Below are 16307 nucleotides of genomic sequence, written 5' to 3'. Positions count from 1 at the left end.
GATTGCAGGCCAGGTCCTAGGTTGGAGGCATGTAAAAGGTGACCAGTGAATGTTTTTCTCCCTCTCTGCCTCCCTCCCTTCCCATCTTTCTAAACAAAGCGGGGGAAAGGAAAGTTTCACCTCATGTATCATATTCATAACAATCCCTGGCTCACACATTCTAGTAAAGAAAACTATTGGCAGGAGGGACCCCTTACTCTGGCTGAGCTTCTTTGAAGTTCACAGCTAGTATGTTATAGCAGTTGGATGTCAGACTCCTCAAGACTATGTTTCTAAGCTTCCAATGCCATTTATACCCTTTAATTGTTCCTACTAGTATGAGTGTCATGAATTAAGGCTGCCACCTCCATACAGATGGATCTACACTGGAGAGGTGGCATAATTAAAAAAAATTTTTTTAAGTAGGTTCTGAAATCCTTCTACCTGAGTTTAAATGCATGCTCAACATTTACAAAATTCATGACCTTGGGTGAGTAAATTCATTCTTCTAAGGTTCAATTTCCTTATCTGTAAAACGGGGATAATAATAGCACTCACTTTTATAGGTTGTATTGGCATTTAAATAAGATAATGTCTATAAAGCATTCAGCATACTGCCTGGCACATAGCAAGCATTTAAACAATATGAGCTATAACCTATTAAAAAAAAAGCAGTTCTTTTGAGAGAGTGGGCTTTCATTAGTGACAGTTTGCTTGAAAAGTATGTATCAGGGCTCGGCTTGCCTACAGTGATGAGTCAAGCTGCTGTATAGTTAGAAGACCACTGGCTTCTTAAATGCTCTGGCCACAGCTGGAGTCCAGCTGAACCCATGTCCCTATCTGAGGCACAATGTGAGGCTGGAGTAGCTGGAGATATACCTTGTAAACCTCTTTGTGATGCTCCTGGTCTCAGGAGCCTGTCACCATGGCACACTGGCCACCTTGCTTGGCATCATCTAGCTTGCTGACCTAAAGGATGTGGCCTGGGAAATTGATTTACAGACTACCAGGACACAGTTTTCCAAATGTGTCTAGAGGTGCTTAGACTATCCCAAGCTCTGGGCTCATGACTACCGTCATACTATAATGTTTATAGTACAGGTATTATCCCTATTTTGGGGATTAATATACTGAAATTCAAAGTGATTAAGGGACTTACTCACCATTACCCAAATTATTGAACCCAAATTATTGATTCTAATTCAACGTACATTTTCAAGCTATATGTACTTTTTTCATTATTCTACTCAGAAATATGAATTATTATATCTTGAGTCACCAGTGATAATAATAATACCATGAGCATTTGGCTCTCAGAGAAAAAAAACTGTAATCTCACAACTAATAATATATATTACATGTATTCATGAAAATATATAGTTGTGTGTATGTGTGTATATGGTTGTATTACCAGGAATTTTGATAAATTCACACTTTTCCACCTAAGACCCCTTGATTTCAAGGGCTTGCCAGGATTTGAAATTTAGTCTGTAGCCCTGAAAGAGTAATTGTGACTGTCCTGCCCATAGAGCTCACCTGTGAGGTTTGTCCCAGTCAGCCTCTTGGTCCTTATGTACAGTTACGTGACCTGGAGAATGCACTCATGAAAAGCCTCCCTCTTCATTATTCAGACTGCCACACGCCTTGGCTTCCTATGCTGTATAAGGAAGGGTTCAAAATACATGGACTCCAAAATCTCTTCGTTCCATGATTCTATTAAATCTTTCTGTGCAGTTTTTTACTCTTCTGGTAGGACACTGGTGCTTCCACAGCTCAGGTGGTCTGTCTGGGTACATAATGGTAGTTGGTTTTGCAGCCAATAGGACTTTCATGTGACTTTTTTACCCTCAGGGTTTTTTTTTTCACTTTTACACCTTTTCTGCTGTCAATTTTCCAGGTGTCCAGGACATAATACATACAGTGAATTTGACAGAAAATTTTGGGAGAAGAGACAAGTTAGGTTTCTGTTTCAGTAGTTCAGAATTTTTTGATGAGTCAAGGGAAGAAAAAGATAAGGGGAGAAGAAACTCAAAATGATTACAAAGATTCATGTCTAGGAAAAAGGGGAAATGATAGCGCCAACAAAGCCTAGTGAGTTTGAACTGATGATAGCGGTATGTCCAAGTGGAGGTGAGAGCTACTGAAAAAAGTCAGCCTTAGAACCCAAGCAAGTCATTAAGCCTTGAGACAGAGGAGAGGTGAGCTTTCTGAAGAGGAGCATGTAAGGCAAGGTAAAAGAAAAACAAGGACAACCCAGAATTAGGCATAGGAGTCAAAGGGTCATTACAGTCCAACACACTTATGGTACTAAACGTTAACCTGTAAACCCAATCTATCCAGTTCCTAGGTCAATCTTGGAACATGGGAGCAATAACCAAAAGTCTACCCTCAGCCGCAAAGGAATTTGAAAGAAGAGTGTGGAGGAGCCAGAATGAGAGAACCTAAAACACCTTGGCTCATTATCTCATTTAACAAAGATAAGAATTATGGGTCTCTACACACTCACCAAACTGTAGCAAAATTCCTGGGTTGCCATGATTTTCCAGTCTGTATGAATGGTTTCTGCTTCAATTTCTGACTCTCACTGTACTTCCTTTCTGGGCTCAAAATCCTACCCTGAATCTCAGTGCACTTGCTTAGGGCCCTAATAGGACTATGTCAGGTCCCTCTCAATCAAGAGTGGACCACTGATCAGGGTCCTTTTTAAAATTTTTTTTTCATGTTTTAAAACTTTTTATTTGCATATTTTAAAATTGTACATTCCAAAAATTAAAATCAGTTTAACAAAAAATAGCATTCTGATTAAACTGTATTTTACAGTCTGCAGGACACCTTGGACCAGCTTGGTTTTTACTCGGGATTTCACTGTCATCCCACCCAGCTTCTTCCTCCACCAACATGCAAGTTCTTTTCCTTTCCTGCCAACCAGAGAGGCAGATGGGAGTGGCAGGTATGGGCCTATATTGTCAATAGTTCTCCAATGTGAAAAGGGCAGCACAGTCATTTAAACTGACCCACCCTCTTTGCATCTTATGAAGTTAAACAGCTAAAAGAAGTGAAATAAGAAGGAATGCTTGTGGAATGTATAGTGCATATAGGCGGTGCGGGCCCTATTATGATTCACCTGCTTGCTTCTCCTGTTCAATCATTTCTTTGGAAGGCAATGGATTTTTCTCTTGCATTTCTGCCTTCAATTTTGATTTATTGAATTTCTTAGTCTCAGCCATATCAAGTTTGTCAGATGTAGTTGTGGAGGAAGTGGAGTGAAGTGTGGTGAACTAGAGGAGTCCGATTTTGCTCAGTGACTGCCCCTAAGTCAAGCAGGGTCCTTTTTCAAATCAGAGACCTCCTCTCCTCTTCTCACTCCATCCTCAACTTAAAACTAAGTAACAAAAACCTCCACCACAAACTGCTCCCATCACACCCTTGGCTGTTAGCTCCACCTGGGATGGAGCCATGCTCTCTTGGACATTATGATTTGGCTTTCTGTCACTTCCTTGGATTGGAGAAGTAAGAGAAGGCTAAGGACAGTGTGCTACTTCTGGAGCCAGGGGAGGAGAAATTTTTAGAGTAAGAGCCAGTTTTCAAGCCAGTCAATTCCCACAGAAAGATGGAGAATGAGAATGGCCTTAGAACATTTGATTTGGTGGGAAGTAGGTCACAGTAACAATGAGAGAGGATGGCTTCAATTGTATGATGGAGATAGAAGTCAAATTACAAGGAATTTTAAGTGTTTTTTATAATAAAGAAACTTAGACAAGAAGATTCAATCATGGGGAGACTTTTATTTAAGCCCATTTATGTGTACAGATCATAAAAGAAAGTGTTCACAGTTCACTCTAAAGACTCAATCCTTACAGTTTCTTGATGCTTCCAATTTCTTTCTTCCCTGTCTTCTTCAATCTTTCTTATTTTCTCTTATATACCTTACTTACCCCTCCTCATTTTCAACTATGTTCCAAACCAGAATTAGGGAAAAAAACCTTAATAAAATAATGACACAAAAAATATTTTTTCCAAGTACCTCTAGGGCCAGTATGAAGAAAGGTACAAGGGAGGTTCCTTCATCTCACCCTTAAGAGTGTGAGAACCTTAATAAACAATGATAGAAGATTGATCTATGTAAAGAATTTGCCTTTCTTTGCCCTTCTTTGCCCTAAGCTGCTCAAGGGTCAGAAATGTAAATACCAGACAAAGGTTTAGGGTAACTGTGAAGGGAGGGCATATACAATCATTAAGTGAAAGCCATTGTCTTCAGAAAAGCCTCCAGAAAAGAGAGTAGGTTGGCCAGGGCAGCAGAATTCTCTGAAGAACCACTGGAATTTTGACTTCCCCTTTGCTATGGAGACACAGGGCACTACGCTCCCCATTTGCTTCCTTTCTCTGACCGGAATGCCTTCCTCCTTCTCTGACTGGTGAGTCAGATAGCCTTCAAGATCCAGCACACCCATCTGATGATAATGATGTCTTCCATAACAGAAGCCTTCTCTGGGCACAGTTTACTCCTCCACTTCCATCCTCTGGGCTCTCATAGGGCTAGGTACAGTACAATATGTATGAGAGGTAGGAGGTATGAGGCAGTTTACAAGTTGTAAAGCAATTCTAAGTTCACTGAAAAACTTATATTTGTTTACAAGTCTGTCTGCTGGTCAGGAGCTATCTGGCTTTTATATCCTTAATGTCTCATATAGTGCCTGGCACACAGTAAGAAATTAATAAGTGTGAGGGAGAAAGGAGGAGAGAAAAGAAAGAAGAAAAAAGGAAGAGCAGGGTGGAGGAAGTGAGAGAGAAAGCATCTGACTCAGTGTTCCCTGGCCAAGAAAAAGGGAAATTGATTCAGAAAAGCCTGGAGGAAAGGCACAGAAAGGAGGAAAACTAACTTTCCAGGTCTCCTCTGCCTCTCACTCTTCTTCCTACCACTTCTTCCCACAACCTCACACAGCTGTCCTCTTCACTCCTAATCCCTCAATTCACCCCACAGGGAAGAAAAGAAGCCAGGCAGGCTTCTGACTTCTTCCACCCCATCCCCTCAAACCTCATATCATCCCTCTTCCACCACAGCGCCTCCCCACTTTGGCTCTGTCCTCCTCATCTTCCCCACAGGCAGCACTCCCACCTCATCATCCTGGCGTCTCAGGCGCCTGTGCTGTGCCAGGTCCACGTGGGGACTAGGGCCTCAGACTGAAAATCAAGAGGCTCTTAGGGGCATCCTATGGTGTCTGGGCTGATGAAACACTAGTCTGGACCTACAAGTTACCTGAGAAAGAATATTGTCAAGAGCATTCAGGTGTCCAAGGGATTGGAGGGTAGAGAGCAGCAAAGCCTGGGAAAAGGAAGGGCTCAACAATTACATTCCTCCTTTCTGACTCCTCGGACTCATTCATGGATGGTCTTTCCATGTTTTTCTCCTTGATTCATGGGTCAGAATCATCATTTGTCCAGCTCTCTTCTCATGGCCCCTATACCTTGGCTCCTGGAGCTGCTTAACTTGTCTTCCCAGTTAGATGTACTTTTCCCACTAAGAATAGTACCAGGGCCCCTAAATCTTATAGAGTTGCTCCTGGGTCTCCTCTCCTTGTCTAACTATTCAGCTGCTGCCTTTTCTCAATACCCTTTCCCCAGGAATTCTGGAGCCATCTTTTCTTCCATGGAGATCATATATTCATATATTCAAAAGCAGTTTGAGTTGTAAAGCATTGTACTAAAATAAAATATGTACTATCATGAATAAAGCCTTCTCTTTCTCCCCACCCCCCCATCATCTCTGTCCTTTCTCATGATGTGTCTTCTCCTTTCCTCCCCCATCCACTGCTGCTGCTCTCCACTTCACCCAGCAGGTTTGGTTTGGTGCCCTGTGGGACCTAAAGCTACATGCTGCACAGTGGGCCGTGTCAGGATGCAGGCAGGCATCTCAGCCCGAGGCCTTGGCAGAGTTCCCAGGCAGAGCCATCGGCCCAGGCCAGGATTGTAAGCATGGACAAGGTAAGAGAGGGCATAAGTAAGGTGGCTGTAACCCCCCAGCACTAGGAGTTCCCCCTGCAGCACGGCACCTGCAGCTCCCACATGTGGGGAGGGCAGGGGTGCCAAGTGAGTCCAACTATCAGTCTTTGGTTCGTAGGCCTCAAAGCTCAGCAGGTCGCCAGTCTCACCTAGCCCACCTGCAACATATAACCGCCCACCCAGGGCAGCCATGACATGGCCAGCTCGAGGTATGCCCATAGGGCTTAGAAGTGTCCCTGGCTTCTCAAGTTTGGGATCATACTGCAGCAATGAGGCCAGGTATTGGCCAGCCCCATTGCAGCCACCGCTCATGTACAATCGGCCCTCCAAAACAGCTGCTGCATGGGCAAAGCGTGGTGCTGGAAGTGCAGGTGCTGGCCTAAGGGAGAACAAGGCACATGATCAGGCAACAGTCATCCTCAATTCTCCTCTTCAAAGTCCCCTAGTCTTTTCCTGATGCCTAGAACTGCATCCCCTTCCCTGCTTACCTCCAGACATTGAGCTCAGGGTTATAGGTCTCCACAGAGTTTAGGACAACACCATGGGCTCGTCCACCCAGGGCATAAAGTAGTCCATCCAGTGCCACCAGAGGGAAAAAACTCCGAGCCTGGTACAAAGGTGCCACCTCCTCCCAGTTCTCTTGACTGGGGTCCCACCTGTATACAGCGTGACAAGAGATGGGAAGAGTGACTTTGGGAGTCTGTGGTTGGCTGGGCCAGCAATTTCCCTCAGCTGCCCACCTTGGGGATCTACCTCTCTCTCTCGTTGGAGGGGGCATACCTGAGAGTTGAAGCCAAGGTGTTGAAGTCGCTGTAGTAATCCTGTCCCCCACACACATAGATTTCATTTCCTGCTAGGCTCGCAGCCCCATGCCGGAAGCGCCCTGGGGCAGGTAGGGCAGGCAGCTGCCCCCACTCCACATTCCGAACAAGTCCAATGCCGCAGCGGAAGGCCCGGGCCCACCACACTCCTCGGGAAGGCTGTGTTCCAGACAAGTCTGATTTGAGCCTGTCTCCTCCGATCACCACCAAAGCCTGGTCAGGTTCCCTCCGCCTCTCTCTACCTGGAACCTCAGATTCCACTATCAATTGACGCAGCAAGTCCTGGGAAAGGGGTGGAGGCAGCCCTGCTGCCTGTACTTTCCGAAGCTCTCTGGTGGACATACGGCCAAAGCGGACACATTGAAGCAGGACCTTGGCCTCTGATTCCTGCGTCTCAGGGTTGGCAGCTAGCCAACACCGGGCAGCCACAAAGGCCTCAAATTCCTCTTGCACGTGTAGCTCATCGCTATCCAGGAGTTTGGCCAGGCAAGCAGCTGGTAAAGAAGGGAAAGTGGGGCACAAGGCTACAGCAGGCAGGTGAGTGAGCAGGTATTGATGAGCTTTGCTCCAGAGCCTCTCCAGTCCAGGGGCTTCAGCCATGGGGAAGAGGGCCAGGCAACGGGCAGGGCTGAGGCTCCGTCCCAAAGCTCTCTGGCACAGAGCCAAACAGGAAGAACTCTGGTACTGCAGAGCAGCCTGGGCAGCTCTCAGCAGTCCTGGCCATCTTGCCTGCACAACCCCAGAGTAGGCAAAAGAGACGAGGAGTCGCAGGTCCTGGGCAGAGATGGTTTGCAGAGACACCTCTGTGCCCTGGGATTCCCTCATCCCACTCAGGAGCATGGCCCCAAAGAACTCGCTGCCGCAGGCCAGGGCTGCTCGGTGCACTGAAAGAGGGAGAAGAAGCAGAGGGGTATCCAAAGTTTTGCAAACTGCAAGGCACTATCCCAACTTCACAGCCACAACTTTGAACCAAGCACCCAAGGCCACAGGCCGAACTGTGGTGTGCATCAGAATACCATGGGGTGCTTGTTAAAATGAAGATTTCAGGAACCCACCCTTGGAGATGCTGATTCAGTATGTCTGAATGGAGTTCTTAGGATTTTGTAATTTAACATTCTCAAGTACGCTGCATAACTCTCATGTTAGTGGCTTCAAGGCACTTTGATAAAATTTCTTTAGTCTTTTTGATCAAGGTCAATTAGAAAAAGAGTCTAGATGGGTCAAGTTGAGAAGATGCTATAGACTACATTTGCTAAAAGGGTACACAAAATAGACCCTGGCCAGGTAGCTCAGTTGGTTAGAGCATCATCCCAATAAGCCAAGGGTGCAGGTTCAATCCTCCATCAGGGCACAAGCAAGAATCAACCAACAAATGCACAGGTGGGTAGAACAGCGTATCGATATTTCTCTCTTTTTTATTTCTCTCTCTCCCTCCCTCTCTCTGTAAAATCAATAAATTGAGAAAGAGAGGGCACAAAATGGACTGCAAAGACCAATGTGCAACTTATAAAGTTCTCTCTATATTGTGCACAGACTAAAATTCTTTCTTTTACAATTGTAAGACCCACCAACATCAGCCATTCTGTTAGTCATAACACTTAACTCAGAAAGTGTTATGACACTTAGGAATGGTTATGTGCCAACTTACTCAGACTGCCATCTCCTCTTGCCCAAGATTTAGTGCTTAAGATTTCCCATGTGTTCCAGCTTTCCTCTGCATACCCCCACTTGGCATCTTGGTATAGTTTATGGAATCAGGATATTTTAAACTGGAAACCTTCAAAATCATCTAGTTCAATTAGTCTTTTCAAGACAAAAAAACTGCATCCTAGAAAAAAGAAGTGATTTATTTTCTACTGAAGTGGCTTCACCACCCACTGTCACTGATGTCAGGCTGCTCTGAGCACACTTGTGTACTGATACCCTGCTTATTTGCATGACCCTCAGGACACTGTAACCATCTTGTTAACAAAAGCTGCTCAACAGCAAGCTCCCATATGCTTCCTAACGTAACTCAACTTGAGGTGCTTGGCATCACCTATGGAGTACTTTGACCAAAATATTTAACCTAAATCTAATCAAGACTTTAGCTCTAAATTCAAGTTTATAGGAAATTGAGAGGCTAACAGAACAAGTTAAACGAAACCATGCAAGGAAAGGCATACAAACCTAGAAAATGGGGTATTCTATAGGGTAACTAATCTTATTTCTTCTATAAATCAAGTCATAAAGAAGAGCAAGAGGACTGTACAACAGTAAAGGAATCTTAAGAGACATACATCTGAGTACAGCACAGTCCTTGATTGCTCCTGGGTTGAGCAAACCAGTTCTAAAAGACATTTTTTGGACAAACAGGAAAATTTCAGTGTGGACTAGGTGATAGCAAGGAATTATTGTTAATTTTGTTAGATTAGATAAAGATATTGTGGTTATATGAGAAAATGTCCTCTTTTAAAGAGAAACACACCCAAGTATTTTGAATAAGTGAAATGTCACAGATTTAAAAATAAAATGTTAATTGTTAAGTGTGGGTGATGGGTGTTTGGGTTTTCATCTTAATATTCTCTTCACTTTACTTTGTGTTTGAAATGCTTCATAACAAAATAAGAGGGGAATGCTGTTGTAAGTCCCCTCAGGCAGGTGACACAGAGCCTAGCTCCTAGTGGGGCTTATGAGCCTCAGGCTGCTTTGACCAATTATGGCACATTTGCCTCTCTCCGAGGGGAGGTGATGATATGGCTTTCCATTGCCTTTTTTAAGCAGTACACAGTGGCTCCCCAGGTGGTAAACATCAATGAGTTTTCAAATATAATATATTGCCTGGGAAAATCTGCCTTCCCTGAGGCAGATACACCATCTCATCTTCTATACCATAAGTTAGCTTCTAGCTCAGAGCCAACTGTGAGAGAGTGTGCAACCATCTGTCTTTCTCCTCTTATTCATCATCAGTCTCTAGAATTTTAAACGATGAGTTCCCATCCTTAAGTTGGGATGTGTCTTAGAAAAGTGAAAAGCGTTTGAATTTTAAACCCTAGGAGGAATTTTATAACTCTAAAATTTACATTCCCCTTCCATTGACTCCATCTAGTGTTATCAGAAATGATAACAAACACATTAGAGATTTGCTGTGAACTGAAGGTTTGTGTCCCAGCCCCAAAACTTGTATGTTGAAGCCCTAATCCTCAATGTGATGCTATATGTAGGTGGGGGCCTTTGGGAGGCAGTTAGGTATGAGAGAACAACCCGTCTCTGTTTCTTTCTCTCCACCACCCCCCATGTGAAAATGCAGTGAGAAAGTGGCTCTCTGCAAACAGTAAAAGGGTCCTAACCAGAACCTGACTATATTACAATCCTGATCTTGGACTTCCAGTCTCCAGAACTGTATGAAATAAATGTATGTTGTTAAACTACCCAGTCAATGGGGGGTTTTGTCGTTATTGTTAATGTTGTCATAGCAACCCAAACTAAACAGGATGCTTTTCCTTCTGGGCATCCCAGAAGCACTTTGGGTCCCAGTCATTCCTCTAATAAGCAGTAGCTATGCAAGTGATTTTGGTCACGTCTTAAAGTCTGATTTCTTTATCAATGAAATATAAGAACTGCACTAGATAATCTCTAAACTAGTCCCTTTTATTTTAAGTATTTATGTGTCTGCATTCCAATTCCTTTTGCCAGTTCCCACATGCCTTTGGTTTGGCTGCATAGGAGGCAATGTGTGGCCTAGTGAGAGTAGGCTGGGCTAGTGGCTATAGACTTGTATCCTGGGTCTCATCGGTTAACATCTCTTAGTTTAATGTTCTTTGTCCGCACGTAGGAATAATGGTACCCACCTCACCACTTTTCAATGAGAATTAAAAGCAATGGCATATGTAACAATTCATGATACCCAGTACCTCACTAAATAAAGTTAGTAGAATCTGAACTCAGCTTCTTCAACCCTCCTTAGCTTTCCTGATGATGAGCAGAATTAACTTTAAAGTGCCATGGCCTGGAAGCCTTAAGATTCTGGCACAACAGTACCAGACCTTGCTCATTAGCTGTGAGACCACGCAGCCATGCTGTCAAGCACACTTAGGTGAAAGGATGTACTGAGTTTTTCCACCATGTCCCTCTGCCTTTTCCTGTGTCCTAAATAGATGATGCCAAGAAGAGCCCTTGGTTAGTCCCTGTATGAGTCAATCACTTTCTGCTCGTCCTACTGGCATGGGCTGCGCTTTGGCTCCAGCCAGCAGGCTGCTAATCCTTGGTACCGGGCCCAGGAAAAGCCACAGCACGGAGAGTCAGGTTAAATTTATCAGGGCTCCTAGGAAAACAACTCAACTGCGCATGCCCCACTCTCAATGTCTGACGCAGGGCGCCAAAAGGCCCCCCAGGGAAATTCGGCCTGCAGCAGGAATCAAAACCACTGTGGGAGGGATCGAACCACCTGCTGCTTGCACACACTATTTGGGTAGCATTTGCACCTGCAGTAATGTAATGTCCCACAGACCCTCACCCCGCAGCCGGCAGCCGTCTGCCTCCAGCTCCAGGTCACACCCGACGCCCTCTTGGTATAAAAGTTCAATGCTGCGCAGGTTCTCCCTCAGCTGCTCCGCCTGGCTGGGCTGTATTTCATCGTCCTGGGCGCTTCCAGCCCTCTCGAATTTCCACTGGGCCGCAGCCCTCACCCGAGGCGCCCCCAAGGCGTCTGCGGCCACCAGCACGTCCTCCAGCGGGGCGGGACTCGGCAGCACTCCCTCGTAGGCAAAGGTCAGCACGGCCTCCCAGGCGCGGGGGGCCACGTCGAGGCTGAAGGGGCGTCGCGGACCAGTGCCGCCCAGCAGCCTGCCTCGAAAGAGGCTGCTGACCGCGGCCAAGATCACCCGATGCACCCCGTATACTCTCCCCGCGACTGACACCTCTTCGTCCAGCAGCAGCCTCTGCTCCCGCAGCCGCCGGGCCTCCGCGAAAAACTGGCTCGGGTGCTCCTCGCTGCACAGCCCCTCGGGCTCCTCCGCGGCGGCGTCCTCGGCGTCCTCATCCTCTCCCTCCTCCTCCAGGGACAGGGCTGGAGAGGGAAGGTTCCCGGGGGCCAGGGGCCTGGGGCCAGGTCCTCCCAGAGGAAAGGGGGGCAAACCGGCATCCTCGTCCGGGGACCGAGGCCAGGAGCCGTTTCTCAGGCTGGGTGAAGGGGAGTCAAGGCGGTCCTTCGGGATCGGAAGCGAGACGTGCCCCGGGTCCAAGCGACGATGTTCGGGGTCCGAGACGCTCATGGCCCAAGTTCGGGGGATTGCTGCAGGTGACGGAGGAAAGAGAGGAGGGGGTCAGAGCTTGATCCAGAGAGGTCGGAGGAACCCCTGCGTCCGGCCCAGCGGCTTGTCAGTCTCTCTCCCTGCTTCAAACTGTTCCAACCACCGCCTACCCACCCCCTCGCACCTTGCCCCCACTCCGCACTCCACTCCGACGCTCAAGCAGCCGGTCTATGGTCTATACCGCGCAGCTATGGGTTTCACGATGTGCCGCGAAGGGAGCAAGAAGCGTGTGGAAAGATCCAGTAGCCGCGGCCGTCCATCGCGTCCCCAGGCCAGTACCCACCCTCCCGAGACCCCAGCGTTCCACTTGCCCTCTAACTGGAGCTTGCTCTGCTTCGGGCCACATCTCGCTCAGCAGCCGCACCCGCTAATTATAGCTGGCGCTGGCAGGCTTGGGCCTGGGCTCCAGCCCAAGATGACCTCCTACCCCTTCCACCTGTAGGTCACGTCCTGCTGCTGAGCGAGGCAAATTCGGATGCCAAGGAGAATGCGGGGATCTGACGGAGTGAGCCAGGACAGAATGCTACATTTACCTGGCTGTGCTGGGGGTGGGGGGAAGACGAAGTCTGGACTGCATAGACCCGCCGAAACGTGGGGTGAGAGGGGTAAAGCTGTTTTGGGTCATGCCTGGGCTTTGACTGTTGATTTCCCTCGCACAATAGAGCTGGGACCCTGGCCGGAAGAGCGCTGGTGTAAAATGCAATGGTAACCCACTGTGTCCCTCCAGGGTGGAGTGAGTGAGGAGGCAGGTGGACTGGGCTGGTATCCTAGTTGACCAACCCTGATTAGGGGTTTCCTCCATGTCCCGGGGCAGTGTAGGTGATGAGAGAGCGGAACCCAAACTTGTGTCTTCATGAGATACAGAGGACTCTACCCCTCACCTTCGGGATGAGGACCAGACAGTTGGGAACATGGGTTTGATCTTTGCTGCTGGGGGACCAGAATCCTGGCCTAGACGGGCTAGGGGCGCTTTAGAATTGTCTGTTTGAGGCAGGACACCAACATTCACTCCCTCTGCCCAGGACAACACCCCCTTCTCATCCTGAGAACTCTAAATCCATGCGGTTGCGGGTATCCTGATAAAGAAGGAGTTTAGAGAAGCGGGCAGTGATCACCTTTCCCTCCCTTCTACTTCAGAGGCAGGTCAGGCCAAGGGCTGCTGCGGCTGGCTTCCCTGGCCAATAACATAAAGGCTGGTCCAGGCTGAATAGTTCACCTAACAAACTGATTTAACCAGGGTGTTAAGCAAAATTGTTCCTTAAGAATCAGGTGAGACGCGTGGTGTTCCTGTGCGGGAGGGTCAGGAACATGGGTTGCTTTGGTCACAGCATCCTCTCCGGCTTTCAGAGATGTCCCTGCCTTCCACTTGATACTTGAGTATCCTCACCGATCAGGGGCTGCACTCCGCAAAATGGTTTGACAGAGAAAGGCAGCCAATGGTTGTCCTGGCCAGAGAAATGGGTGATAGTGACCAGCCTGTGTACCCTCTGCCCCAGTTCAGTCATTTCATGGCCTCTTCCCAGTAAGAGAGGCCAGCACACCTTGAGCCCACTCCTAGGAAGAGGGGAAACCAGCAGGTGGAAACATACCAGAAGTTGGTCTCTGCTGCCTCTCCACCTCCACAAGGATGCTGGACCCCACTCTGAGTTCTTTGCCAACTCCTTGGTATGGGGACTGCAGCAGCTGCCCTGCCACAGTGAGACACATGCCCACAGCAAACACCAGAAGTTTAAAACCCTCTTGGATAAAGTTGGACAAATCCCTCTCTTTTGGGCCATCATCTACTCTCCTGTAAATCCCTGGGACTAACACGCCCCACACTCACAGCACCTCTAGATCTATAGTCAGTCTTCTTCCTGGTTGCTGATGTGCCAATGTCTTGGCATCTCAGCCTCATCTGTGCTGTCTCAGTCAGGGGCCAGCCTGGCTTCCACCCCTGCAGAGGAACCCCACACCAAGCCACACTCCCAAGATGATGGGAGAATTGGGGGCCAGGCCTGGCAAGGCCTGAGTTCACTTCTGTTGGGTCATGGGAGTCATAGCTCAGGGTTCCTAAAGGCTGAGGATCTAGGCAGGGCAGAGAGAACTTCGCTTCAGAATTCTGAGAGGGTATCTCTTGGGAGGGAGGAGAGGGCTGAGGGAGACCTCAGTTTCTCCTTCACCATCCTGCTCCACCAGATCTGCTACATGCTCAATATCTGGGGCGTCATCCCCTACTTGTGGCTGCCTTGGATCACTGCTCAGGCGGGCATAGGTATGAGCTCCAGGCTCTGCTGGGCAAAAGGAAGGGATTCCAGAACTCAGCATGAGTGAATTAAAGGGGCCTCATTCCCATCTCAACCCCAGAGCTCACAATGGCTCATTATCCTATTCTTGGCTTCTGTCACTATCACCAACCTGTCTATCTCAGCCATGTCCACCAATGGCAAAGTCAAGGCTGATGAGTCTGTTACCACTGTTATCTCAGGGCCCCCAGTCTTTTAAGGAATTACTGAAACCATGGACTGGCTCCTGATCAGGTGACACATACTTCCTCATTCCATAGAGCTTGGATTGTGGGCTTGACAGTTCCATCGGGATCATATTCACTTTAACCAACACAGTAGCCATGGCTTTGCACACAGTGGGCTTTGTGGACACCCTTTTGTACCTGCTCGGGATACTGCCTCCCTTGGTGTGCCCTTTTCTCAGGCCAGCTAACCTCCCAGCCTGCACTTTTTGTGACTCCATCCTAGACAACTTATTTTAAGAATTAGATGGAGGCATCAAATCACTCAGTTAAGTCTCCGTGCTCTGCTGCCTCTGTGTTCTACCCTTCTAGGAGCACAGGGTGCAGCTGTGGTAAAGGGATCTCAGAAATGAGTTGTGGGTGTGGCGACTGTGACTGTTTTTCTGGGCATGGGGGTCTAAGGCAGGCACCAGCCACTGAGGTAGGGGATGAGGAGGCTGAGGAGATGGCTGTGAGAACTAATGGATCGGGGAGGGGCCAAATGTGGGGAAGGGTGTGTGTGTGTGTGTGTATGTGTGTGTGTAGCTGGCAGAGCAGATTTCCAGGGACCCAGACCAGAAACCAGATGGTTTTCCTGGGAGAAATGCCAAGTGTCTGTTCTTCAAGGGGATAGTAAAGGGGATTCATTCTGAGGGTCTCTTGGGATGAGCACTAGGTAAAAGTGCAAGATGAGAAATTCTGTTTCTTGTTCCCAGATATTTACAGTCTTGAGATTCACCCCACTGAATTGGGAAGGGACACTGTGGTGTGAGGCAAGAAGAAAAAGAACTCCATTGAGCCACATTCTTTTATGGAAAAAAACTGGTGGAAAAGGCAACTAGAGCATTGGAGAGGAGAATGAAGATGAGACAGCAAGTGAAGTAGTATGAGTAATACGAGTAGTACTCCTTCCTTTCCACCCACATCTCTCTCTCTCTCTCTCTCTCTCTCTCTCTCTCTTTAGTGACCCGTGGTATTCCAGGTTCAAATTATCTTCTTCAGTGTCCTCCTCCTCTTTTTTTATCAGCTACCAGATTGGGACATTGCTCCCCACAAACCCCAGCAGACAAGCCACTGACTGCTTTGAGTACTTAGATGAGATTACGGGAGGACGACTGAGAAATGAGTAATGCATTGAAGGGAATGAATGGCTCAAAATATCACCTCCCCTTGGAGCAGGGGACCTCATTAGTCTAAACCTCCTCAGAAAAGACCGCTTGACTTCTGATTCCGTATGTCATTTGTAAATTGACCATCAAAGCACTCAGAGTGTCCTATTAAGTCCCTGGGCTGGCTAGTTTGCAAAATTTTCTTACTCTTTCCAGTCTCGCCTAAGTTACTGATACTAACATGTCATCTGGCTAAATGTCTGCAAGATTCATTTCCTACAGTCATATCTAAGCCGAGGCTATGATCCGGGGACCAGAGCCTTATGCAGGTCAGCCTGAAAAACTATCACTTCTTGTCACCCTGTGCCCAAAGTACTCTATCTCCTTCTTTCCTCATTGCTCTCCTTTCAGGTCACAATTTGGGGCCTGCTGAAGACCACTGTACTGGACTTGGAATATAAGCACAACTGCAGGAAGTGCTGATATTTGCTGTGGAGGATTATGTTGGCATAATATAATAAGTGGAGGGCAGAGGGGGTACAGAGGTGAAGATGGTCAGAAACCAGGGGAAGAGAAAATGTAATCATGGTGAACCCCTGTTTCCTCCAGCTGCACAGCA

The 16307-nt window shown here is 47.5% G+C and overlaps 2 protein-coding genes across 3 annotated transcripts; both read right to left on the bottom strand.

Annotated features, from left to right (window-relative positions):
• Positions 1-2708: 2708 nt before the first annotated feature.
• On the bottom strand, positions 2709-3249 carry LOC118501112 (thymosin beta-4-like). Its single transcript, XM_036028055.1, has one exon. It carries the CDS (start codon positions 3204-3206, stop codon positions 3093-3095), a length of 114 nt encoding a protein of 37 aa, XP_035883948.1. The 5' UTR covers positions 3207-3249; the 3' UTR covers positions 2709-3092.
• A 493-nt stretch (positions 3250-3742) lies between these two features.
• KLHL33 (kelch like family member 33) lies at positions 3743-12776 on the bottom strand. Of its 2 annotated transcripts, XM_028504252.2 has the most exons (5): positions 12273-12776; positions 11296-12072; positions 6760-7684; positions 6468-6635; positions 3743-6358 (listed from the first exon to the last, which is right to left on the bottom strand). In XM_028504252.2, exons 2-5 carry the CDS (start codon positions 12050-12052, stop codon positions 5806-5808), a joined length of 2403 nt encoding a protein of 800 aa, XP_028360053.1. In that variant the 5' UTR covers positions 12053-12072; positions 12273-12776; the 3' UTR covers positions 3743-5805. The 2 variants fall into 2 exon arrangements, with proteins under 2 accessions (XP_028360053.1, XP_035886951.1); XM_036031058.1 differs by lacking the exons at positions 11296-12072; positions 12273-12776 and adding an exon at positions 8449-11289.
• Between the last annotated feature and the right edge of the window lie 3531 nt (positions 12777-16307).

Source organism: Phyllostomus discolor, chromosome 1, assembly GCF_004126475.2.
Source record: "Phyllostomus discolor isolate MPI-MPIP mPhyDis1 chromosome 1, mPhyDis1.pri.v3, whole genome shotgun sequence".
Classification (NCBI taxonomy): domain Eukaryota; kingdom Metazoa; phylum Chordata; class Mammalia; order Chiroptera; family Phyllostomidae; genus Phyllostomus; species Phyllostomus discolor.
This window is presented reverse-complemented; position numbering and strand designations above follow the sequence as displayed.